General features: G+C 52.4%; 2 protein-coding genes across 7 annotated transcripts in view; both read right to left on the bottom strand.

The window, feature by feature from the left end:
- The window catches only part of LOC139748197 (uncharacterized), a 588,267-nt gene that overhangs the window by 515,497 nt on the left and 60,270 nt on the right, over positions 1 to 12,500 (bottom strand). Inside the window, exons 1-2 of one of the 6 annotated variants that reach the window (XM_071661017.1) lie at positions 9,572 to 9,812; positions 7,360 to 7,576 (exon numbers count right to left, since the gene is read on the bottom strand). The exons of 3 other annotated variants lie outside the window; for them this stretch is intronic. The gene's annotated coding sequence lies outside the window, so the exon portion shown is untranslated. Of the gene's footprint in view, positions 1 to 7,359; positions 7,585 to 9,571; positions 9,813 to 12,500 lie in introns of those variants that run through there. 2 more of the 6 variants (XM_071661018.1, XM_071661019.1) reach the window with 2 other exon arrangements.
- Positions 8,166 to 12,500, bottom strand: part of LOC139748292 (ionotropic receptor 21a-like) — a 111,108-nt gene continuing 106,773 nt past the window's right edge. The window contains exon 6 of the mRNA XM_071661279.1: positions 8,166 to 8,306. Coding sequence (XP_071517380.1) covers positions 8,166 to 8,306 — 141 coding nt within the window. The remainder of the gene's footprint in view (positions 8,307 to 12,500) is intronic.

Genomic DNA, 12,500 nt, shown 5'->3' with positions numbered 1-12,500 from the left:
GTTGCTTAAGTCTAACAGAAATATCCTTATCCTGGCTGTTGGAGGTTTGTATGTTGTATGAAGGTGCGCGTTCATATACACTTTGGTTATATATATATATATATATATATATATATATATATATATATATATATATATATATATATATATAGATATATATATTGTCTGTAGTCTGAGCCTCCGGGAACATTGTTACCCAATAAACCTTGATCATGATCATCATGACACATGAACGACCTAACCACAGCTGGAGCACGTGTGAGTACGAGGGGCAGTTACCGTCAGCCCGGAGCAGGCCAGGGTTCAAACCTTGTATCTCACAACCTCTCTCTCTCTCTCTCTCTCTCTCTCTCTCTCTCTCTCTCTCTCTCTCTCTCTCTCTCTCTCTCTCTCTCTCACCTAGGGGCGGCGGCAGAGCAGCAGTGAGGGGCTGAGGCAAACCTGGAGGGAGGGAGGGAAGGTGAGGTAAGGGTATACAGGAGGCGGGAGGCTGGGCACAGTGTGTGCTGGAGGCTGGGCACAGTGTGTGCTGGAGGCTGGGCACAGCGTGTGCTGGAGGCTGGGCACAGTGTGTGCTGGAGGCTGGACACAGTGTGTGCTGGAGGCTGGGCACAGTGTGTGCTGGAGGCTGGGCACACCGTGTGCTGGAGGCTGGGCACAGTGTGTGCTGGAGGCTGGACACAGTGTGTGCTGGAGGCTGGGCACAGTGTGTGCTGGAGGCTGGGCACACCGTGTGCTGGAGGCTGGGCACAGTGTGTGCTGGAGGCTGGGCACAGTGTGTGCTGGAGGCTGGGCACAGCGTGTGCTGGAGGCTGGGCACAGTGTGTGCTGGAGGCTGGACACAGTGTGTGCTGGAGGCTGGGCACAATGTGTGCTGGAGGCTGGGCACACCGTGTGCTGGAGGCTGGGCACAGTGTGTGCTGGAGGCTGGGCACAGTGTGTGCTGGAGGCTGGGCACAGTGTGTGCTGGAGGCTGGGCACAGCGTGTGCTGGAGGCTGGGCACAGTGTGTGCTGGAGGCTGGACACAGTGTGTGCTGGAGGCTGGGCACAGTGTGTGCTGGAGGCTGGGCACACCGTGTGCTGGAGGCTGGGCACAGTGTGTGCTGGAGGCTGGGCACAGTGTGTGCTGGAGGCTGGGCACAGCGTGTGCTGGAGGCTGGGCACAGTGTGTGCTGGAGGCTGGACACAGTGTGTGCTGGAGGCTGGGCACAGTGTGTGCTGGAGGCTGGGCACACCGTGTGCTGGAGGCTGGGCACAGTGTGTGCTGGAGGCTGGGCACAGTGTGTGCTGGAGGCTGGGCACAGCGTGTGCTGGAGGCTGGGCACAGTGTGTGCTGGAGGCTGGGCACAGTGTGTGCTGGAGGCTGGGCACAGTGTGTGCTGGAGGCTGGGCACAGTGTGTGCTGGAGGCTGGGCACAGTGTGTGCTGGAGGCTGGGCACAGTGTGTGCTGGAGGCTGGGCACAGTGTGTGCTGGAGGCTGGGCACAGTGTGTGCTGGAGGCTGGGCACAGTGTGTGCTGGAGGCTGGGCACAGTGTGTGCTGGAGGCTGGGCACACCGTGTGCTGGAGGCTGGGCACAGTGTGTGCTGGAGGCTGGGCACAGTGTGTGCTGGAGGCTGGGCACAGTGTGTGCTGGAGGCTGGGCACAGTGTGTGCTGGAGGCTGGGCACAGCGTGTGCTGGAGGCTGGGCACAGTGTGTGCTGGAGGCTGGACACAGTGTGTGCTGGAGGCTGGGCACAGTGTGTGCTGGAGGCTGGCACAGTGTGTGCTGGAGGCTGGGCACAGTGTGTGCTGGAGGCTGGGCACAGTGTGTGCTGGAGGCTGGGCACAGTGTGTGCTGGAGGCTGGGCACAGTGTGTGCTGGAGGCTGGGCACAGTGTGTGCTGGAGGCTGGGCACAGTGTGTGCTGGAGGCTGGGCACAGTGTGTGCTGGAGGCTGGGCACAGTGTGTGCTCCTCCTTATTAAAGAGACACAACACACCCTCAGGCGTGAGGACCCGGAGATTACAATGTAAACACCACGCTGCATGTATTGATGGATGATAGGATGGTCGAGAACCCCACCTCATCCTCTCTCTCTCTCTCTCTCTCTCTCTCAAAACCAGGGGGCTATATGGCGGTTCTGACCGGAGAGAGAGAGAGAGAGAGAGAGAGAGAGAGAGAGAGAGAGAGAGAGAGAGAGAGAAAGAGAGAGAGAGGCGAGCTCTCTCACATGGGGAGGGTTGGGTGGGTGGGGGGGGGGTGGTTCTGTCCCTCCCAGAGCCCTTCCCACATCCTCATTCGGGATCTCGAAATCCAAGAGCAGCTCTACCCTCTGCTGACCAGCCGGCCGGCTCTATATCGCTCTGACAGGAGTTGACAAGGTGCTCTATGATCATGTCCAGAGCAGCTCTCGTCTCCTCACTCATTTACTCACACCAGACCACCTCCCCCACTCACTCATCCATCCCCATGACCTCATTCTTTTCTCCGGTACCCCACATCCCGTTTTCTCTAACTCTGTATTTTCGTTTTTCTCTAACTCTGTATTTGCGTGTGGTGACCACTACGCGCTGTCTCTACTTTCAGGCGAGTGCCTCGCCATAAGTACTTATAAGTAAGTAACTCTCACACTTATCACAGCACTTTATTGCCATCATAATCGAGGTAAACTCATCATTAAATTATCAGATCATATCATCAACTTACAGATGACTCACTCACACCCATCTTACTCATCACTCAATAACTACTTACTCATCCATCTTACTCATCACTCAACAACTACCTACTCATCCATCTTACTCATCACTCAACAACTACCTACTCATCCATCTTACTCATCACTCAACAACTACCTACTCATCCATCTTACTCATCACTCAACAACTACCTACTCATCCATCTTACTCATCACTCCACAAACACTTCCCCAACTCACATCTTCCCTGTTTAACAGGATGCCTCCCTGGACCCCCCCCCCCCCCAACCAGTACCTAATGGCTAACTCCCGACTCATCCTAGCCTCAGTGACTCACCTCTGACCCATTACCCACTCATTCTTCCACCCTAGACACAACCTAGTCTCACTGACTCATTAAGTGGGTGATCTACAGTGGGGGGGGTGAGGGGGGGGGAGGAATGGTGGAGGCCGTGTCGATGAATGAGTCAGTGAGGATAGGTTGAGTCGGGAATGGGGAGAGTGAGTGGGTGATGGGACTAGAGAATGGACAATAAAAACGATTAACATCCCAAAGTTGCCGACATATCCCAATATACCAACACCTGACAAGGTCGCATATCCCAGGTTCACTACACCCCATCATACCAATATCCCAAGTTCACTACACCCCATCATACCAATATCCCAAGTTCACTACATCCAATCATACCAATATCCCAAGTTCTCTACATCCCATCATACCAATATCCCAAGTTCTCTACATCCCATCATACCAATATCCCAAGTTCACTACATCCCATCATACCAATATCCCAAGTTCACTACATCCAATCATACCAATATCCCAAGTTCTCTACATCCCATCATACCAATATCCCAGGTGCACTACACCCCATCATACCAATATCCCAAGTTCACTACACCCCATCATACCAATATCCCAAGTTCACTACACCCCATCATACCAATATCCCAAGTTCACTACATCCAATCATACCAATATCCCAAGTTCTCTACATCCCATCATACCAATATCCCAAGTTCACTACACCCCATCATACCAATATCCCAAGTTCACTACATCCCATCATACCAATATCCCAAGTTCACTACACCCCATCATACCAATATCCCAAGTTCACTACACCCCATCATACCAATATCCCAAGTTCACTACACCCCATCATACCAATATCCCAAGTTCACTACACCCCATCATACCAATATCCCAAGTTCACTACATCCCATCATGCCAATATCCCAAGTTCACTACACCCCATCATACCAATATCCCAAGTTCACTACACCCCATCATACCAATATCCCAAGTTCTCTACATCCCATCATACCAATATCCCAAGTTCACTACACCCCATCATACCAATATCCCAAGTTCTCTACATCCCATCATACCAATATCCCAAGTTCACTACACCCCATCATACCAATATCCCAAGTTCTCTACATCCCATCATACCAATATCCCAAGTTCTCTACATCCCATCATACCAATATCCCAAATTCACTACACCCCATCATACCAATATCCCAAGTTCACTACACCCCATCATACCAATATCCCAAGTTCACTACATCCCATCATACCAATATCCCAGGTTCACTACACCCCATCATACCAATATCCCAGGTTCACTACATCCCATCATACCAATATCCCAGGTTCACTACATCCCATCATACCAATATCCCAGGTGCACTACACCCCATCATACCAATATCCCAAGTTCACTACACCCCATCATACCAATATCCCAAGTTCACTACATCCCCATCATACCAATATCCCAAGTTCACTACATCCCATCATACCAATATCCCAAGTTCTCTACATCCCATCATACCAATATCCCAAGTTCACTACATCCCATCATACCAATATCCCAAGTTCTCTACATCCCATCATACCAATATCCCAAGTTCTCTACATCCCATCATACCAATATCCCAGGTTCACTACATCCCATCATACCAATATCCCAGGTTCACTACATCCCATCATACCAATATCCCAGGTTCACTACACCCCATCATACCAATATCCCAAGTTCACTACACCCCATCATACCAATATCCCAAGTTCACTACACCCCATCATACCAATATCCCAAGTTCACTACACCCCATCATACCAATATCCCAAGTTCTCTACATCCCATCATACCAATATCCCAAGTTCACTACACCCCATCATACCAATATCCCAAGTTCTCTACATCCCATCATACCAATATCCCAAGTTCTCTACATCCAATCATACCAATATCCCAAGTTCACTACATCCCATCATACCAATATCCCAAGTTCACTACATCCCATCATACCAATATCCCAAGTTCTCTACATCCCATCATACCAATATCCCAAGTTCACTACATCCAATCATACCAATATCCCAAGTTCTCTACATCCAATCATACCAATATCCCAAGTTCTCTACATCCAATCATACCAATATCCCAAGTTCTCTACTTCCAATCATACCAATATCCCAAGTTCTCTACATCCAATCATACCAATATCCCAAGTTCACTACATCCAATCATACCAATATCCCAAGTTCTCTACATCCAATCATACCAATATCCCAAGTTCTCTACTTCCAATCATACCAATATCCCAAGTTCTCTACATCCAATCATACCAATATCCCAAGTTCTCTACATCCAATCATACCAATATCCCAAGTTCTCTACATCCAATCATACCAATATCCCAAGTTCACTACATCCAATCATACCAATATCCCAAGTTCTCTACATCCAATCATACCAATATCCCAAGTTCACTACATCCCATCATACCAATATCCCAAGTTCTCTACACCCCATCATACTAACACCCTAAGTTTCCTACACCCTAAGTTCTCTACACCGCAACATACCTACACCCTAAGTTCTTCTCACACCAATATACCAGCACCCCAGGCTTTCTACACCCTGTTATACCAACACCCTAAGTTCTCTACACCCCAAGTTCTCTACACACCAATATACCATCACCCCAAGTTCCCTACACCCCAAGTTCTCTACACCCCAATACACCAACACCTGACAAGTTCGCATATACCATACCGCAAGACCACTATACCCCAGTATACAAACATCCTATGTTCGCTACACCCCAAGTTGTCTACACCCCAATATACCTACACCCCAAGTTCCCTACATCCTGAGGGAAGAGGCCAACTTTCCGGCCATAATGAACTTTAATGACGGGCTTGTAATGGTGTCGGCTGTCTGGCGCGTGACTTAAACTCCCAAGTTGGGTCGTCACTATAATGTGTCAGGCTGGCTCCACGCTGGACCACCTCCACGATGGTACGACCACCCTGGGCACGACGGTACGACCACCCCTGGGCACGATGGTACGACCACCCCTGGGCACGATGGTACGACCCTTGGGCACGATGGTACGACCCTTGGGCACGATGGCACGATTCGTGGGCACGATGACACGACCCTTGGACATGATAGTACGACCCTTGACCACGATGGTACGACCTTGAGCCTGGCTGGTGATCACACGTCAAGGCGTTGTTAAACTTCTCCACTGAGCATCTCATGATGTGTCTGAAGAGTCTTGTGACCCGGGCGTTGAAGGGGTTTATTCCTTCATGTGCTTCGAGGTGGTTTACTAAGAGTCTTCTATACCTGTCCCACCAGCAGGGAAACACATCCCGAGTGTATGTTGGGGACTTTGCCTTCTATGGATCTTCCAAGTGTAGAGGATGATACACTTCTCCCATCTGCGCTCAGAGGAACACAGCCTCACATGATTTCAGCCGGTCCTATTAGTTCCATTCCTTTGCTACGTCACGACAGGCGGTGAAATGATCTCTGAAGACTTTGTAATTCTGCAATTTCGCCTATTTTGTAAGATCTTATCATACAGGAGTATCATACTCGCGATCCTTGAAGGATGTCACCCAATGGCAATTCCCTCCATTGTCTTGAAAGTCAGCAGGATCCATCCCATCAACCCTCTGGGAGGGAGGAAGCTGTTGTATCATCATCTTTCCTGTAGGTTAAGGTGTCGTCCGACATCATCATCACTCTAAGGTCTTCACGGCGTTCAACAGAAAGGTGACAGGAGTTTGCGTCCGTCCGACACTCTGTACTGTTCTTGAGTTCTTCATTTTCCCCATGCCGGAGGAGATCTCCCCCACCCCACCTGAAGAACATGATCTCAGTGGCCCACTGGAAAGCCAACTAGAAAGCCTCTGTTTATACCACTTTGCAATCCTTCACGATCCTTTATGGCTGACATTTTCCATAATTACACCAGTATCTATCTGCTGAGGATGACATCAAACTGCCAATCGTCTTCCCGTCGAGGTCAAATACACGAATGAGGTCAGGTCAAAGGCCTGTCGTGGATGCCCATCAGGGTCGGCATCGCCCGGAGCCTGCCTGACCCCCACATCACCACTACCAAAAGCCTCTACCTCCGTCGACCTCGGGCACGAGCCAACGATCGTACCGTCATGCTCAAGGGTCGTACCGCCGTACCCAGGGTCGTACCGTCGTGCTCGAGGGTCATACCGCCGTGTCCAGGAGTCGTACGGTCGTGCTCACGGTCAACACGTAGTCGTACAGAAGAGATTCATCACACAAGAAACACCCCAGAGACTGGTGACCCCCCCCCCTCCCTCCCCCACACCCCCCCATCACTTACCTCCACACTGGGTGACCACCAAACCGGTCGCTCCACGTGTCCACAACACGTTCGACCAGCTCCCTCGACCAGTTCCTGCAGCTGTCGTAGTACCAGTAGTAGCAGTAGTAACACAATGCACTACACCACCACTATCCACGGATCTCTTAACTACTCCTTGTCTGCTCCAATCACCTTTTCCTTTCAAACCGGCAGTTCTAACACAACGACCACCACTCTGACGAGCTGGACAAAAATTTCACACTTTTTTTTTCCTTTTTTCTCAACTGGGTTGGAAAATCCCAGTACGGCTGGGATGTCCCCAGTTACGGTACGTGTCCCGTTTCAAACGACCTGCACAGCGTCCCAACCCATATCAAGTTTCACACATCTGCACCAGTCCACACCGGACTGCATGCAGATACCGCACCTTTCCTACCCCCACACCCACACACCCACACTGAAAAAAAAAACGTTTCAAAGCCAAGTGTTGACTTTCAGACGTTTCTGTAGACTTTCAAACGTTTCTGTAAACTTTCAAACGTCTCTGCCAACGGGTGACAGAAACAGCTTCCAGTGACATACACACGCCCCCCCCCCCCCCCCCACTCTACGTTGAACCTGGTGTTTATTACCTTACACTTCCATAAAATGCTTCTCACATGATCGCAAAATGAAACAACACAGACGGCAAAGCTCTTTAAATTAACAAAAACACGATCAGTTATACCATCACGAGGGCTGGAGCGCGCGCGCGCACATACACACACACACACACACACACACACACACACACACACACACACACACACACACACACACGTCCATCACTCAGATACAAGACCATTCTCCACACCAGATTCATCCCATGGCTTGAGTCCAAATACAAAACCACGTCCCCAAACCTGGCTCACAACGACGACAAGACGACCCTTAAGTTTCTCTTCAAATCGCGTTCTAAACCGGACCTGAACAAGAAGAGATCGGGCACAATGAAGAGGTTAAGGGTTAAAGGTCAAGTATACTGAGTGGTGGGGGAAGCAAGGAGGGGGGGGGGGTTACGACATGACCTCTGACTGCCTCTCCTGAGGGAAGGAGGAGCTATGTCTCTCCTGAGGGAGGGAGGAGCCATGTCTCTCCTGAAGGAGGGAGGGAGGAGCCATGTCTCTCCTGAGGGAGGGAGGAGCCATGTCTCTCCTGAAGGAGGGAGGGAGGAGCCATGTCTCTCCTGAGGGAGGGAGGAGCCATGTCTCTTCTGAAGGAGGGAGAGAGGAGCCATGTCTCTCCTGAAGGAGGGAGGGAGGAGCCATGTCTCTCCTGAGGGAGGGAGGAGCCATGTCTCTTCTGAAGGAGGGAGGGAGGAGCCATGTCTTCCCTGAGGGAGGGAGGAGCTATATCTTGGGCAAGAGGTGGAGGTGTGGTAGGGTGTGGTGTGGTGGCGAGGTATGGTGGGTATGTGTGTGTGTGTCTGGGGAAGGATCTCTCCCATCACCACCGTCAGGTCACGCCTGCAGGTGGAGATGGTGGGTGTACGTCTGGGAGATCTTCGCCTGCTCTCACAGATCACCATCACCACCATCACCACCATCACCATCACCATCACCATCACCACCATCACCATCACCATCATTAACTGCTCGCAACACACTCCATCACCAGCACTCAGGTGGGCCTCACTCGCTGCATGACTGACTTGACTGTCGAACTCTGTCATGCACGAGTGCGCCTCGCCAGGCGAACGTCTTCACCGCCACCAGTACACTTGTGACGATATATGGGATGACAGGAAGGGGCGAGACACACACACACACACACACACACACACACACACACACACACACACACACACACACACACAGACACACATTTCCAACCTTCGAATGAGTCTAAAAGTTCTGGCTTAACTCCAGTTCGACGAGAGGATTATTTTCTTCTCTTGCATTGATCACGGGATAAATAATTCATCCGGGTAAACAGGTGCTTTTCAAAAGGAGGGGGAGGGGGAGGGGACGGGCCGGGGGGGCAGGTTGGGGGGGAGGTGTATATATACCTGCTGGCGGGGGGGGGGGGGGGGGTAGTTAGGTAACGGATGAGGGCGAGGCCCCACTGCGACATGTTTCCCCTCCCCCAGACGAGGGGTCAAAACGTGTGGTTCACACACACACACACACACACACACACACACACCAGCACACACCAGCAAAACACCTTCAAGGTCGCTGACCACACGTACGTACTTGTGGCCTATTCCTTCTTCCGCGTTCTCCCGTCCACGCTGCCTCCCCGCGGCAGGGAGCGCCTGTGTGTGGGAGGGAGGGAGAGAGAGAGAAAGAGGGAGAGAGGGGAGAGGAGCGCGAACGAGACGGGAGGCGGCGGGAGACGCTGATGCGTGAGACGGAGAGAGAGCGCGCGAGTGTGTGTGGGTGCCTGGGGCTCGCCGGGCCAACTGACTGCCTGGCACTGGTGTTGGCCCTGTGAGCCTGGCGAATGCCACCCTCCCACCCTCACTCCCACCTCTCTCTCACACACTCTCCACGCACTCGCCGGGCCCTGCCCTGCTCTCTCTCTCTCTCTCTCTCTCTCTCTCTCTCTCTCTCTCTCTCTCTCTCTCTCTCTCTCTCTCCTCCTCCTCTCCAGTTAAACCCCTTGGGAGGGCCGCAGCTCACTTGCCAGGGGCGTCTTAATGACACCTCGTGTCTCACGGACAATAACTATATAATGACACGTCTTGACTACCGTATGACACACCTCACCTCTGTGTGTGTGTGTGTGTGTGTGTGTGTGTGTGTGTGTGTGTGTGTGTGTGTGTGTAACTCAGTTTCTCAGTGGAGCCACACACACACACACACATCAACCCTCGCCCCACACAGCACCACCACCACCAGCCATCGTCAAAGTGGCCACCTCACCCCCGAAATATTTTCCTCTGCCGCTCACTATGGCCACACTCCCCCGCGTGGCCACACTCGCGTGGCCACACATGACCTGACCACCACCACCACCACGTTGACCCTCCCACTCCCCCGCGTGGCCACACTCCCCCGCGTGGCCACACTCCCGCGCGTGGCCACACTCGCGTCCACACATGACCTGACCACCACGCCCCTGCCACGCTGACCCTCCCACTCCCCCGCGTGGCCGCCCACCACCACCTCCTCCTCCTCCCGCGGCCACAACTCCTCCTCCACGAACACATGTGCCAAGATTTTCTCTGAAGGTTGTAATTTAGAGAGAGAGAGAGAGAGAGAGAGAGAGAGAGAGAGAGAGAGAGAGAGAGAGAGAGAGAGAGAGAGAGAGAAGGAAGTTGAGTCCCATGAGCACGACGATACGACCCCTTGAAACACGACGGTGCGACCTATGAGTACGACTGCACGACCTCCTTGAGCACGACGGTACGACCCCATGAGGTACGACCCTCCAAAACTTTATCACTGGTCAGATGAAAGGTCACCTCATCCTACAGGTCATAGCACAAGTCGTCCCAGGTCAGGTAATAAAACCCAGCCCATAAATCATGCCTCCCCCCCCCCCCACCCAGACAATGGCCTCTTCTTACGCATTATAAATCGCGTAAAAAACGCTAATGAATTCGCCCTCAGGTTAATGATTCATTCGCCCACGATCATGGATCATTTGCCCCAGCGACGCTAATTACCCCGTGTTTCATGCAAACATAAAAAAAAACAACAAAAAAGGAAACAGAAACATCGCTATAAACCAGAGCCAAGACGTCCAAACTGTTCGTCTTCCAGCAACGTTACATGTGATGGACGGGGACGTACTTGTGATGATCACTGAAGATGGTACAGTGGTACCTTACCTTACCTTACCTTACCTTACCTTACCTTATGATGGTTTGCGAGGTCACACACACAGGGCAGTGTAAGGGTCACCATCATCTTCAACAGATCTTACAAACTCTCGTATCTAAGATGGCAATTTCTTGAGCTGGACCGTCAACACGCGTCAACACCATACGTCATCTTCGTGCCTGGCGCGCATGCGCATACTTACGTCACACGGAAACTACACCAATGATCACCACAAGAGCATACGACAGCTAGAGAATGGATGTTCCAGGCGCTACCTCGCTCACGCAGGAAACGGCGAGGAAGGAAGGAGTGGATGGGGGAGGGTAGGAGGGAGGGGGAGGGGAACCTCATCACCCAAAGTACGCATCACTGACTCATGGAAGAGTCGGGAGTGAGTGGATAGTGAGGCGCGTGGCTCATCTCCACCTCATACGATGAGGCGGGTCCTCCGTGGTTTATGAGGAGGTGGGAGAGACAGGAGAGGTGCGTGGAGTGGTATAATGAGGGAGGGGGATGATAATCATGATGGAGGGACTGTCTGGGTGTTGTACCTAGAGGGATGGAGGGAGGGAGGAACTGGGTGGGTGTTGTACCTAGAGGGAGGGAGGGATGGAGGGACTGGATGGGTGTTGTACCTAGACGGATGGAGGGACTGGCTGGGTGTTGTACCTAGAGGGATGGAGGGAGGGAGGAACTGGGTGGGTGTTGTACCTAGAGGGAGGGAGGGATGGAGGGACTGGATGGGTGTTGTACCTAGAGGGAGGGAGGGACTGGGTGGGTGTTGTACCTAGAGGGAGGGAGGGATGGAGGGACTGGCTGGGTGTTGTACCTAGAGGGATGGAGGGAGGGAGGAACTGGGTGGGTGTTGTACTTAGAGGGAGGGAGGGATGGAGGGACTGGCTGGGTGTTGTACCTAGAGGGATGGAGGGAGGGAGGAACTGGGTGGGTGTTGTACCTAGAGGGAGGGAGAGGGATGGAGGGACTGGATGGGTGTTGTACCTAGAGGGAGGGAGGGACTGGGTGGGTGTTGTACCTAGAGGGAGGGAAGGATGGAGGAACTGGGTGGGTGTTGTACCTAGAGGGAGGGAGGGATGGAGGGACTGGATGGGTGTTGTACCTAGAGGGATGGAGGGACTGGCTGGGTGTTGTACCTAGAGGGATGGAGGGAGGGAGGAACTGGGTGGGTGTTGTACCTAGAGGGAGGGAGGGATGGAGGGACTGGGTGGGTGTTGTACCTAGAGGGAGGGAGGGACTGGGTGGGTGTTGTACCTAGAGGGATGGAGGGAGGGAGGGACTGGGTGGGTGTTGTACCTAGAGGGAGGGAGGGATGGAGGGACTGGCAGGGTGTTG

Source organism: Panulirus ornatus, chromosome 73, assembly GCF_036320965.1.
Source record: "Panulirus ornatus isolate Po-2019 chromosome 73, ASM3632096v1, whole genome shotgun sequence".
Classification (NCBI taxonomy): Eukaryota; Metazoa; Arthropoda; class Malacostraca; order Decapoda; family Palinuridae; genus Panulirus; species Panulirus ornatus.
This window is presented reverse-complemented; position numbering and strand designations above follow the sequence as displayed.